A 15,341-nucleotide genomic window follows, 5' to 3' on the forward strand; every position below is an offset into this window, starting at 1 on the left:
GCTTGGAGGTGGCGAATGTCCCCCCATCGGTTCGAGAACAGACCAAATAGCGGGGGAAGTACTTCGCCCCAAGCCGGTGGGCCTGTCCCTCCTCCCATGGAGTGGCCAAGGGGGAAAGGGCAGGAGAACCAGAACTAGAAACGGTACCTTTTCTTTTGAAATACTCGGCCGCAGAGCGACCTGATACGTGTTGACGTTTCATCTGCGAAACGTCCGCCCCGATACCACCCACTCCGACCAGGGGCTCTCCCCACGGGCGCCACCCAGCCGCAGCAAGGGCCACCTGGCAGGATGACCATTGCCGGGAGTCCTGATGCCCCAAGGAGACGGGCATCTACTCCTTGGCCGACGTGGGGAGGGTGCAGCTCAGGTATCGGCAGTACGATCCCTGTGTTGTCAGGGGGCTACAACCTAGAGGGTACATGACGACCCCACCACAACGGGCTGGCTACCGTGCTGGATTTCTGGTGCCATGGAAAGTCCATCATGATCGCTGGTGCAGATGGAGATGCACTATGGGCATAACTTGGACAACCCATCAGGCATTTAGGCCCAATTTGAGGAATAGTGGGTATGGTTACAACGCCGGTGCAATGCTGAGTGCCAAGGTCTTAGTGCACTTAGGACCAGTGGTACACCATGTAAGGTGTCCTTCCCCAAAAGGCTCGTACTTCTGTAGAATTTTGAAAAATGGAGGTCAAACCCCAAGGGGGACCATCACATGGAAGGCCGAAACGGTTGAAACTCCTTTTAGTCGCCTCTTACGACAGGCAGGAATACCTCGGGCCTATTCTTACCCCGGACCCGCAGGGGGGGATATCTCCACATGGATTGCTAGGTTCGGTTGTCCGACCACAATCACCACCGACCAGGGTTGGCAGGTTGAGTCTTCCCTGTTCACCATTTTATGTAATGTCTGCAGCATAAAGAAAATTCACACCACAGCCTACCACCCACGAAGCAACGCGTTAGTGAAACGGTGGCACCACACTCTAAAAATGGCACTCTGGTGCCATGACTGCCTCTGGTCCAAAGCATTTCCAGGGGTACTGCTCGGCCTCCATTCAACTTTCAAGCCCAACTTACAGTGAACTATCTCAGAATTCATTTTCAGGGAGAACCCTAATCTACCAGGGAAACTCATTCAGCCTGAAGTACCTGAAGAGTCCCGCCCACCCGGATTTCATAAGTTGCATGTGCACCCACTTCAAACATACATGCCTGCACCCACCCATCAGCCACTCCCTGCCGGACACTTACATGCCAACCGCTCTCAACACTTGCTACCATGTAATGCTGGGAGACGATTCTGTCCAACAACCTCTGCAACCACCTTATCTCGGCCCGGCCCCTTTAAAGTCCTCCGGTGGGGTGATACAACTTTCGACATTATCGTCAAAGACAGTCCGCAAACTGTTTTGTAACAAAGACACAACCAGCTTTCATGGACCCTGATGTCCATCTGCTGGCTCAGTCTGATTCTCCTAGCGACTCTCCCACCAGTCTCCCTCCTGCTGTGGAGTCCGCCAATGTTTCTCCTTGGGTCTCCGTGCCGTTTTGTTCACTCGATACCTCCAAGTCGCCTTTCGCAGGGTTCTCAGGCATGTCACCCTCCACCCCATGTGCGGGTTTCGCTACTTCCTCATCAGCTATGGAGACACTCTCTCTCATAGTCACCCTGATCTGCAATGTACCCCCACACCTCTTGGATGACATTTCAATCATCACTCTCGATGACCGAGTTCTCATTCTACTCACAAACACCGCGGCCCTGCACCCAATGACCAGTTAAATGTCAGTGTTGTGCTTAGCCTCACCCTCCTCCGTGAGTGCGAGCCAATGACAATTCGTGCCTTCATCTCACCAGATGGTTCGATTAGCATCTGGGCTTGCCACACCTACACCCCGCCATCCGCCGTTCAACCCACCTGCTCTCAGGCATCATCCATCCTTGCTGGCTCTACAACTTTGAGGTGGACCTGCCTCCAGTCACTCCGCCTGCACACCCCACCCCGGTCGGGGTGGAGGTCCCAGTCGTGCTTCTACCAGCTCGTACGACCACCAACAGCGGCGATGCCTACATGGTGTTCGCTCAAGACTCACATGCGGCGATACTCCTTACTGCGGGGGAGGGGAGGGGGGGGGGGGGGCGTGTGGCATCAATAGGTCGTATTGACCATAGACAACATTAATCTTTGGGGACTCATGTTGCTCATCTGAGCTGCCATGGACAGTTTTATTCTGTATACCACTATTCGTATCCTGTTCCCATAAAGCTGTGTGTGATGGGGCGTCACCATGGAGCAATATGACTTTGTGTTGCCTTTTTCCATATTCCGGTTGTTTTCACATCAAGCTCAAGTTAAATCGATCATTTGCTGCTGGTATCAAACAGTGTTAACAGTTTCACCAGGTTTTAGCAGCTCATAATAGATGACACTCTTCTGATCCCATCAAACACAGAGCATTGTTTTCTTTCCAAAGCAATATAGTCTTGCAATGGACGTCAGTGGTTTGCCTGGATTCACCCATGATTTATGATGCTTAGGATTCTAAAAATATATCCATTTTTCATCACTTGTCACTATTCGATGGAACAATGACTTTCTTTTGTATCTGGTGAGCAGCATTTCACAAGTGGTTTTTCGATTTGCTTGTTGTCTTTCATTCAGTTCATTTTCCCACTTTCTGCACCTTTCCCATACCTTTCAACTGAAGAGAAATGGTTTTTTGCATCACATTCAACTGTTCCATAAGTTCTTGTTGAGTTTGGTATCATCTTCATCCAATGAAGCCTGAAATTCATTGTCTTCGAACTTTTTCCGTGGTTTCCCGCACTCATCATTTCTCACATCAAAATCACCACTTTTGAATTTTTTGAACCACTCAAACCACTGTGTTTTCCCAAGAACATTATTGCCAAAAGTGTGATTCTGCAGCATTTTCTTCAAATGATAAAAGAAAACCAATGCTGTCTGCAAATCGAAGTTCGTAGGCACAAAACTCGACATGTTTTGTATTTTGGGTGAACAATGTAATTTCAGCTTTGTTAAAGTGAAAATTCAAAAGACTTGATGATATACTAAAATGTGACAAAATATATTACCGTAACAACAAAAATTCTGCAACAACAATCTTCAAATCTATTTAGATCAATTCAACCATGAGGGCCTAAAATGCAAGAGTTTCAGCTTCTAGAATCAGACTCTTAGACAAGAAGAACTGGAGCCAAATCTACACACAAAGCTGAGTAAACTAGAAAGTTTATTCATCATTTGGATTTGCAGCTCTTTGTGTTTACCATGTTTGCAGTTAAAATTGTAGGATGTAATGTCTGCCAGATATGCAAAACACCGTTTTTTCCAAGTTCCCAAACATGTTTCAGCAGCACGCATCAGTGGATTTCCATTTTATTTATCTGTAATGTGAACATTTTTATTAAATGATTACAAAATTATGTGCAAATTTAGTTTTCACGACAAACTAAATTACATTAGGATGAAAGGTTAACTCCGAACAAAATTTCTCATCAACATTGTTTGCTTGCAGGTGACAAGCTACCTGTAATAAATAATACACAAGTGGTCCTTAAAAATCATGCACAACAAGTGTAAACGTATTAACAAAAAGAAACAAATTATTGTTTGAACTAAATATCCACATAATTTTGTAATCATTTAGTAGAGATTAAATAAAATGGAAACCCACTGATGGGAAGTAGGAGTAATCCACTGAATTACAGGCCCATACCACTAACATCAATTTACAGTAGGGTTTTGGAACATATACCAGAAAATATCGTTCTTGTGAAACACAACTATTTCTTTTTACTCATGAAGTAATAAGTGCTATTGACAGGGGATGTCAAATTGATTCCATATTTTTAGATTTCCAGAAGGCTTTCGACACCATTCCTCACAAGTGTCTTCTAACCAAACTGCATGCCTACGGAGTATTGCCTCAGTTGTGTGACTGGATTCATGATTTCCTGTCAGAAAGGTCACAGTTCATAGTAATAGATGGAAAGTCACTGAGTAAAACAGAAGTAATATCCGTCATTCCCCAAGGAAGTGTTATAGGCCCTCTATTGTTCCTGATCTATATTAATGACAGAGGAGTCAATCTGAGTAGCCGTCTTAGATTTTTTGCAGATGATGCTGTCATTTACCATCTTGTAAAGTCATCAGATGATCAAAACGCGGTAAGTCACACAAATCTGAAGGCTGTAAATTCAACTAAATATTTAGGGGTTACAATTACAAATAACCTAAATTGGAATGATCACATAGATAATATTGTGGGTAGAGCAAACCAAAGACTGTGATTCATTGGCAGAACACTTAGAAGGTGCAACAGGTCTACTAAAGAGACTCCGCCCTATTCTGGAGTATTGCCGTGCAGTGTGAGATCCGTATCAGGTGAGACTGACGGATGACATCAAAAATGAACAAAGAAGGGCAACTCATTTTGTATTATTGCGAAATAGGGGAGATAATGTCACAGACATGATACATGAAGTGGAGTGGCAATCATTAAAACAAAGGCGTTTTTTGTTGCGATGGGATCTTCTCATGAAATTTCAATCACCAGTTTTCTCCTCCAATTGCGAAAACATTCTGTTGGCACCCACCTACATAGGGAGAAATGATCATCATGATAAAATAAGAGAAATCAGGGCTCGCACAGAAAAATTTAAGCACTCGTTTTACCTGCGTACCGTTCGAGAGTGGAACAGTAGAGAGACAGATTCAAGGTGGTTCATTGAAGCCTCTGCCAGGCACTTTATTGTGAATAGCAGAGAAATCATGTAGATGTAGATGTAGATGATGGCACAGTGGTGCTGAAACATGTTTGGGAACTTGGAAAAAATGGTGTTTTGCATAACTGGTGGACCTTACATCCAACAATTAGAAAGCTTATTGCAATCTTCCCTCCTCTAAAATTTTTCGTAACAGAGTTTGCTTGTTCTTGTAACAACTGTTGGCCTGTGCTCCTCCCATGGCTGCTACTCGGCAGCAAAACTTTTCTTTTGCTGTCTGACTTAATTTTCAGTCTAGCTGAAATCTCCTTCCTACCAATCTGTTGCACTCTGATTTTGTCTACTGGTTGATTGATAACACTCTTCATCTCCTACTTCAGGTAACAGGTCATATTTATTATTCAATTTGACAGTGAATGATCCATGCAAACTATCTCTCCATGCTCATTAAATGTTTCATTTTCCCACATCCCAGTTTCTTTCATGCCTAAAAGGTACAAAACCTAGCCTCATTTTTAGTGATTTTTCTGTCTCTTTCTGCAAATCCTACACATCCTTTTGAAGAGTTTTTTCTACTCCATTGATTCTGCTACATGAAAGTGTACTTTATTGTCTCCCACAAGCCAATCCTTTACTAAGTTAATCAAGGCAGCATCCACATATAGTACATAAGGCAGTGCACACATTAAGAGACACTACTATTAAAGAATATACAACATTTAAAATGAATTTGAAGTACAAAGTCAATGAAAACAAAAGCACTCTTCGCAAGATTGTACTTGAAAGCAGTCCCAAAATCCTGTGTAAAAGCAATGATGTGAGGAGAAGGATGCACCTCTCGATTTATGGTCCTGTTCTTGTTTCTTAGAATGTTTACAGACTTTCTCTGTGAACCATTCTAACTTGAGATCGTTCACAACCCAACAATGGAAAATCCCAGTCTGGCCTCAGTGGCCAGAGGCAGTGGTCATATGCGTGTGAGCTGTGTTTTCATGCTTTTGCCTGGAAACTCACATCTTGAGCAGTCTTTTTAGTGTGCCTGTCTGCTACTCAACATCTTCCCTACATGATGAGTATCAGTCTCTCTCTTTCATAATATTGTCATTGTTACAACCAGTCACAGTTATCTACATTTGCAGATACTTGTCTACTTTCGCACACTTAGAACAAGTTGCCAAAAGTATGATCAAAATATTGAATGGTCTCTGCTGATAAGCTCATTAACCCTTTGAAGGGCACGCCTGCTGCAGATAGCCGCAAGAATTAGTTTTCTGTTAGTATCACAGATAGCATTACAGTTGCATCCACATCCAGATACGTATTTGTTGTTCACAATGGATGTCACCACTTACTACATCTGTGCTATTCATGCTTTCAGGTGAGTGTTGCATTTGCGGTGTGTTTGCCACTACGCACCTTGTGATGCAAATATTTTCTATAGTTGTGTTTTTCTTTCACCTCAAGGCAATCTTTCTTTTATGTTAGCATATAATGAATATTAAAATTGAATCAAAGCTGCCATATGCAATTTTCATTACTTTTTACAGTCTTGGATATTGATTTGCTACAATATATTACTTTTACAAAAACATATGTTTCATTACATCTCATAAAAGTGTGGAAATGGAGAAAAAGAAGGCATTTGACAGGCACCGTCTAATTGTACATCCTGAAGACTATGAGAAAGTACTGTGAGAATTGTCAGAAGGACAATTACGAGAATTGTCAGATTCACGTCAATCTGAATCAGAAGAGGAAGTTATTGAAGAAGAAAACCACAGCAGTGACTCCGAACAATCAACAGAGGTAACAGATGATCACCTGGTTGAAGATGGGATACAACAAACGGAGGATTAACGATTTTATGTACGAAAAGATAAAGAAACTATTTGGATAAGTGAACAACTTCCTTCTTCTCATAAAACCAAGGTCAAGAACATCGTAAAAATTTTGCCAGGTCCAAAAGCAAGTGCTGAAATTACGGAAAAAGAAATTGATGCATTTTACCTGTTTATTAATGATGGGATGATTATCTTTCCTTAGGTTAAAAATGTAAAACTAATTGCGGTGCAAAAGCCGCAACACACCCACTCATGGAAGTATGAAAGCTGTGCCCACAGAAGGGTGAATACAAAATAGGGCTGTGCCTCTTGATTTGGAGGCTTCAAACTTTGGTGGTGAAAGTATCACCACCTCTATTTGGGTGGAAAGTGAAGGAGAGGTGATGGAATACATTTCCTGAGCATCACACCTGAAGCCACATCCAGATTTTAAATTCCAACTTTATCTGCACTGTCTTGTGGAACAAGGCCATATGAAACTGTTGATAATGATTCATCCCTCAGATGTGGACATTAAGTAGCAATAGCTTGTTTGGTATTATTTGAAAGAAGATGGCTTTGTGTTCCCACTGTGCTTCATCCTCTCTCTTCTCTCCTATTGTCATCAACAATATTAATGGGAATGAAACTCACAAGAACCCATTACAGTCACCAGCAATGAATAGGAACACTTTCTTGGAGGGAGGAACAGGAGGAAAGGAGATAAAGGGGGAGACAGGGAGGGAACAGAGAAAGGGAAGTGGTGGAAAAGGGGAACGGAGAGAGAGAGAGAGAGAGAGAGAGAGAGAGAGAGAGAGAGAGAGAGAATACCCACATGAGAGAGGAAGTGGGCCAAGGAAGATTGGTGGAAGAAGGCAGTACATTATCTGAAAGGGGGAGGAGTGGTGTGTACAGAAGAGAGAGTGAAAAAGGTAAGGTAAGGCAGCGGGAAACAGGTTAGAATAGGTTTAGGCCAGGAGGATTGCGAGAGTATAGGATATGCTGAAGAGACAATTCTAACCCGCATAGTTCAGAGAAACTAGTGTGGAATGGGGTATCCAAATGATTTCATCAGCTGCTTCACTATGCGGGTCATTTGGTTACTCCCTTCTAGCACTAGTTTACCTGAACTACACGGGTGGGAATGTCTCTATAGCATATCCTGTGCTCTCACAGTCTCCCTGGTCCAAACATACAATAACCTGTTTTCAACTGTCTCTGCTTACCTTTTCCCTTTCCTCTTCTGCCCACACCAATCTTTCCCCATCCTGATCATGTACTGCCTCCTCCCACCACTCTTCCTCCTCCATCATGCTAGCATTTTCACGTTCTCTCTCTCTCTGTGTGTGTGTGTGTGTGAATGTCCATCTGCTCTTCCTTCCTCCCCCTCTACCCCCTTTTCCATCCATCACCCTTTCTCTCTTCCCTCTCTGATTCACTCTTCACTTCTAGCTTCATCTCTCTCCTTCCCTCCTCCCCTATCCTTTTCTCTACCTATTATATGCTCTACCCTCTGGACTCATTTCATCTCATTGTGCATGAGTCACCTGTCCAAACATCGGCTTCACACTATCCAGCTACCTCCTCCTCGCCTCATGCATCCTCCCCTACTCCCTTCCTACTTCCATCTGCCCAGGCAGTTGCTATTGATAATCAACAGTCACTCTCACCATGCCTGTGTGTGTGTGTGTTTTTTTTTTTTTTGCTGAAGGAAAAAGCAAGTGCTCAAAAGCAAGAATAAATAATGTTTTCTGTGGCAGCTTTCTATGTGCCACACATTAGTCTGCTACAGTTAAGTAGTTGTCTTTTCTTTATTTTATGTATTATTCCATCCAGGAATTTTCACTAATGTTATTCTGAATTTTTGAAACTATAAAATTTTCTATTTAATGAATAATGAAATAGATTTTCAGTAGTACACACAAGACACAGTTAATAGACATGGGTGGTACATTTAATATTACATTTTGTTACTGCTATAAGTCTTACGCTGACCAATTGGGCAAAGCAACTGCACTTTGATTGGCTAAGTATAAATTTAGGTAAAAGTTAGGAAGTCTGACTGCATGTCACAGCCAAGCAGCCTCAGGTCCTCTGCTTGAAAAACAAAGTTTGATGGAAATTCTTCAGATCAAAAAACATCCGATACATAAGTCCCACCTAATTTTACATAATCACACTTAGCAAAGTTCTTTCCCTCCTGTAAGTTTGTCTGATTTAATGACTATTTCTCCACACTCCAAAAGCTGTACCCCATTTTATTTATCAATTTTGATTAATTTTGATTTTTAATGTATCTTACATTTCTGGTCCATTGTTTTAAGACACGGACATCATCCTTGGACTTACATGTACGTTTACAGAAATGTATCATGTTACATAATATTTGTAGCTTTCAGTAGCAGTTAAATACAAAGTTCAACATACATGTAACATGACTCCAACATGAATTTAATTTGGCTACCCCTCTGCAACCTCCTGCCTTTTGCTTGATTTTAAGTTTTCTGCTACTCCTCTACTGCATTATCAAAAATGAATTTTATGCTGAATGTGTTTACATCATTCCCTTCTGAAGTAATATCTTTTATGAAGTTGCTGACTAGCAAGTTATTATATTTGACAGTAGTCAAGTTGCAGCTGCACTTTTATCGCATTGTGGTTGCAAAGACTCTGGCCTATTTCTCTGGTAGGGGGCACTGGATGTGAAATTATTGCTTCACCCCTTGGTTCCTGCACTTTTCTAGTGAGCCACCACAAACACTGACGAGCCACTACAATAACAGATCAGATACCACCTGAAGATGGTGTGAAGTTGTCTTGCTGAAATATTGTGTTTCTTTCTAATTATGTGACATGACACCCATGAACTAATGCAACAGATTATTTTTATATCTTGTCAGCTTCCTATTTAATGTAGCTGAGCTGCTCTCATTAAACCCAATGCATTACAAAAATTACACTATCCATAAGGTTTCCCTGAAGTGGAAATATTTGGTTCCATAGTTTCTACATCTACATCTACATTTATACTCCGCAAGCCACCCAACGGTGTGTGGCGGAGGGCGCTTTACGTGCCACTGTCATCACCTCCCTTTCCTGTTCCAGTTGTGTATGGTTCGTGGGAAGAACGACTGCCGGAAAGCCTCCGTGCACACTCAAATCTCTCTAATTTTACATTTGTGATCTCCTTGGGAGGTATAAGTAGATGGAAGCAATACTCATCCAGAAACGCACCCTCTCGAAATCTGGACAGCAAGCTACACCGCGATGCAGAGCGCCTCTCTTGCAGAGTCTGCCACTTGAGTTTGCTAAACATCTCCGTAATGCTATCATGCTTACCAAATAACCCTGTGACGAAACGCGCCACTCTTCTTTGGATCTTCTCTATCCCCTCTGTCAACCCGACCAGGTACGGATCCCACACTGATGAGCAATACTCAATTATAGGTCATACAAGTGTTTTGTAAACCACCTCTTTTGTTGATGGACTACATTTTCTAAGGACTCTCCCAATGAATCTCAACCTGGCACCACCTTACCAACAATTAATTTTATATGATCATTCCACTTCAAATTGTTCCGCATGCATACTCCCAGATATTTTACAGAAGTAACTGCTACTAGTGTTTGTTCCGCTATACTACAGCATCATCCACGAAAAGCCACATGGAACTTCTGACGCTACCTACTAGGTCATTTATATATATTGTGAAAAGCAATGGTCCCATAACACTCCCCTGTGGCATGCCATAGGTTACTTTAACGTCTGTAGACGTCTCTCCATTGAGAACAACATGCTGTGTTGTGTCTGCTAAAAACTCTTCAATCCAGCCACACAGCTGGTCTGATATTCTGTAGGCTGTTACTTTGTTTATCCGGATGACAGTGCGGAACTGTATCGAACGCCTTCCAGAATTCAAGGAAAATGTCATCTACCTGGGAGCCTGTATCTAATATTTTCTGGGTCTCATGAACAAATAAAGCGAGTTGGGTCTCAGACAATCACTGTTTCCGGAATCCATGTTGATTCCTACAGAGTAGATTCTGGGTTTCCAGAAATGACATGATACGCGAGCAAAAAACATGTTCTAAAATTCTACAACAGATCAATGTCAGAAATATAGGTCTATAGTTTTGCGCATCTGCTCGAGGACCCTTCTTGAAGACTGGGACTACCTGTGCTCTTTTCCAATCATTTGGAACCTTCCGTTCCTCTAGAAACTTGCGGTACACAGCTGTTAGAAGGGGGGCAAGTTTGATATATGTTACAGTGAGTGTAAATTACAGTTCCATAGTATGATGTATGTTACAGTGTGGGCAAATTACAGTTCACAGAGAAATTAATCAAGTGCCTTCAAAAATATTTTTGAGAATGAGGAAGCTAGTATAAAAAAATTAAGCTCTACCATTAACATTAAACATGCTGCATGAGTTTAAAGATACACTCTTAAAGAAGACAGTTAACATTTGACACTGAAACATTGTTTATAAATACACTTACGTGTATGCTTCAAAATCACCTGTGCTGATTGCTTCTATCAACTGTTCTGTCATTTTGATTATCTCTTGCTTACGGGCTGCAAAAGAAGTAAAATAATGTCAACAACTTTTATCCTATTGTTTGAAATTCTGATTAGTGAAACAAGTATGCCACAAAAAAAGGAACCACATAACACACATACACATAAAGAAGCACTCCATACAAGAAAGAAAACACAAAGAGAAGACAAAAAAAAAAAAACATCATGATCATCATAAGCAATAATGCAGAATGAAAAAATAAATGACAGCAAGGTTGTAACATCAAACAAAGAATCAAGACTGCAACCATCTCATGGTTCAATAATAAACAGAATAATGCATACAAAAATAGCATAAATACACACTGACAAATATGCTACACATATAAAAGCTTTGGGTGTGAATTCCAGTGCCAGTAAACCCTACACTATTAATTTCTTAATACAGCAATGCCAGCTGGCATCACAGAAAATTAGTTTCCTTCTAAACCTCAAGGATGAAAACTACTAGCTAGAGGTCCAATTTCACAAAGAAATAACTTATTAATTTTATTGCCAATTTATTCCCAAGGCATCTTAAACAAATCAAACATTTATAGGTCAAATTTTCCATATCATTATCAATATATTGAAAAAGTCTCAAATAAATAAACTGTACTGAGTATCATAATGTCAAAAGTAGAATGTATCAATAAACTAATTTTGAAATTTACACCAAGTCTTCGTCGATGATGGCACCTGGCAGGAAACTGGACAACACTGTATACCTAATGGAAGAAGAGGTTCACAAGCAGGAAGAATGTATCATAAAAGCATAAAAAAGGAGAACTATAACAGCTGAAAGAAAGAGAAAACAATTTCTTTCTACTGAAACATTCAAGCAGATCATCTAAACAACCGTGATAGACACTGTGTAACAGCAATTAAACACGGATGACACGATGCTTAACAAATCAAATAAATTTATCATATGTATTTACAATGTCTTACAAAACATATGCAATCAATAACAAAGAAAAACTAAGCTGACACTAAAATTTCTGTCAGTGATTAGGGCTCAAAAGCTGAATTAATTTAGACTAAAGTGAATTTCATGTATAGCCTTCTATACAATGAGTAAATTTATTATCATTTTTTTACATCAAATAGCAGAAATCCTCTAGTGATCTATTGGTCTTGATCATTTATGGCACATGCAATGAGTACACCTCACACATATAGTTCATAAAAGTTATAGCTTTCACTTATATGTTACATGCAGTGAAAAAATCATTCTCTCTCTCTCACTCTCTCTCTCTCTCTCTCTCTCTCTCTCTCTCTCTCTCTCTCTCTCACACACACACACACACACACACACACACGCAAACACACACACACACACACACACACACACTCATATACTGTGGCTGAGGTGACACTACTTTTTATGAACATGGGCAAATAGTTGTATGGAAAGAGAGGTAAGGCACAAGAGAGGACAACATGTGGTTCTCAGCAGCAACAGAAAAATCTAGAATAACTGTGGAAACAATCAATGCTACTGATATCACAGAAAAGTGTGTGTGTGTGTGTTTACTGACAGCAGAAAAAGAGTGAAATCTCAAAAGCTAGTGTGATTTTATGATTTGTTACATGTGTGTATGCAAGCATCCTTCATCTGTTTGTGAGGTTTCCTTTCTTCCTTTTTGTTTTTGTTTCTGTCAAAGAATTTTGACTATCACAATAAATCTCTTAATAACTTATAAGAAGAATAAAGCAAAATATCCAACAAAGACCCCTCGCGGTTTTCACAGTAACAGATTTAAAAAATATAACAGATATAAAGATGCCAAGAATTTAAGAACCAAACTTTGATGGATTGTACATTTCCCTGTGAAAAGAAAAAAATCTCTCATTTGCAAACATACATGGAAATACTGACAGGAAAGCTGGTTCAATGCCTGATTGTTATAGTAGTGTAGAGCCTTTTTTTGTTTTTTGAGTTTGGGGGGAGGGGGGGGGTGAAGACTGATACTGTTGGGCAGAATCTAAATTTACTGTGTTTAGTGTTATTCCTCTCTCTTGGCTCAACCATCCTGAGAAAGATTATTTCTCTACATGGATCAATCCTCCTCCTTTCTTTCTTGTCACATAATAATAACTTTTTTAGAAAAATAAAATATTTATTATAACAAAATGGATTTAGTATTTCGTAATACTTTCACTAGAGCAAGTTTAGTTATTTTATCTGACTTCACATTTTTTTTGTTAGTCTGATAACAGGGACTTAAATTCTGACACCTCCCTTTAGTGATTAGTCTCTTCCTATTGTGCCACTGAGGAAGCTTTGCCAACTTACTAGAAACTTCAACTCGCTACTGACCTCTTGCAATTCACTGCAAATTCCACTGAGACCATTCTCAATTGCTGAGACATTAGTGACAGTGGGAAAAAGGGCACTGGAGCAGTGAATAAAATGCATAAGTGACAACAATGATGTCATCAGAAGTTGCAGTCTTCGCAACATCATTTCTTATAGAATGTCACAAGTGAGCCCATGTGGAGTTCAAAATGGGTGGAGACAAGGTGGTCTCCTGCTGTAGATAAAGAACCAATGTGTGAGGAATACAATGATGAATCAACTAGGTGATATTTATCCTGAGTTCAAATTCTGATCTGTCATATGAATTTACACTACTGGCCATTAAAATTGCTACACCATGAAGATGACGTGCTACAGACACGAAATTTAACTGACAGGAAGAGGATGCAGTGATATGCAAATGATTAGCTTTTAAGAGCATTTACACAAGGTTGCCGCCGGTGGCGACACCTACAACGTGCTGACATGAGAAAAGTTTCCAACTGATTTCTCATACACAAACAGCAGTTGACTGGCGTTGCCTGGTGAAACGTTCTTCTGATGCCTCGTGTAAGGAGGAGAAATGTGTACCAACACGTTTCCGACTTTGATAAAGGTCGGATTGTAGCCTATCATGATTGCGGTTTATCGTATCGCGACATTGCTCCTCGCATTGGTCAAGATCCAATGATTGTTAGCAGAATATGGAACTGGTGGGTTCAGGAGGGTAATAAGGAATGTCGTGCTGGATCCCAACGGCCTCGAATCACTAGCAGTCGAGATGACAGGCATTTTATCCGCATGGCTTAACAGATCGTGCAGCCATGTCTCGATCCCTAAGTCTACAGATGGGGACTTTTAAAAGACAACAACCATCTGCACGAACAGTTTGACAATGTTTGCAGCAGCGTGGACTATCAGCTCGGAGACCATGGCTGTGGATACCCTTGACGCTGCATCACAGACTGGAGTGCCTGCGATGGTGTACTCAACAACAAACCTGGGTGCACGAATGGTAAAACGTCATTTTTTTGGATGAATCCAGGTTCTGTTTACAGCATCATGATGGTCACATCCGTGTTTGGCGACATCGCGGTGAGCACACATTGGAAGTGTGTATTCGTCTTCGCCATACTGGCGTATCACCCGGCGTGATGGTATGGGGTGCCATTGGTTACATGTCTCGGTCACCTCTTGTTCCCATTGACGGCACTTTGAACAGTGGACATTACATTTCAGATGTGTTACGACCCATGGCTCTACCCTTCATTCGATCCCTGCGAAACCCTACATTCCAGCAGGATAATGCATGACCGCATGTTGCAGGTCCTGTACGGGCCTTTCTGGATACAGAACATGTTCGATTGCCGCCCTGGCCAGCACATTCTCCACATCTCACACCAATTGAAAACGTCTGGTCAATGGTGGCCAAGCAACTGGCTCATCACAATACGCCAGTTACTACTCTTGATGAACTGTAGTATCGTGTTGTAGCTGCGTGGGCAGCTGTACCTGTACACTCTATCCAAGCTCTGTTTGACTCAATGCCCAGGTGTATTAAGGCCGTTATTACGACCAAAGGTGGTTGTTCTGGGTGCTGGTTTCTGAGGTTCTATGCACCCAAATTGCATGAAAATGTAATCACACGTTAGTTCTAGTATAATACACTCCTGGAAATTGAAATAAGAACACCGTGAATTCATTGTCCCAGGAAGGGGAAACTTTATTGACACATTCCTGGGGTCAGATACATCACATGATCACACTGACAGAACCACAGGCACATAGACACAGGCAACAGAGCATGCACAATGTCGGCACTAGTACAGTGTATATCCACCTTTCGCAGCAATGCAGGCTGCTATTCTCCCATGGAGACGATCGTAGAGATGCTGGATGTA

General features: G+C 41.3%; 1 protein-coding gene across 14 annotated transcripts in view; it reads right to left on the reverse strand.

Moving 5' to 3' along the window:
- Nucleotides 1–15,341, reverse strand: part of LOC126261336 (calcium/calmodulin-dependent protein kinase type II alpha chain) — a 1,016,317-nt gene that overhangs the window by 60,298 nt on the left and 940,678 nt on the right. For all 14 annotated transcript variants that reach the window (XM_049958533.1, XM_049958541.1, XM_049958530.1 and 11 more), the window contains one exon: nucleotides 11,081–11,156. In XM_049958533.1, the coding sequence (XP_049814490.1) occupies nucleotides 11,081–11,156 (76 nt within the window). The remainder of the gene's footprint in view (nucleotides 1–11,080; nucleotides 11,157–15,341) is intronic.

The sequence above is a fragment of the Schistocerca nitens genome, chromosome 1 (genome assembly GCF_023898315.1).
Source record: "Schistocerca nitens isolate TAMUIC-IGC-003100 chromosome 1, iqSchNite1.1, whole genome shotgun sequence".
In the NCBI taxonomy this organism is placed as follows: Eukaryota; Metazoa; Arthropoda; class Insecta; order Orthoptera; family Acrididae; genus Schistocerca; species Schistocerca nitens.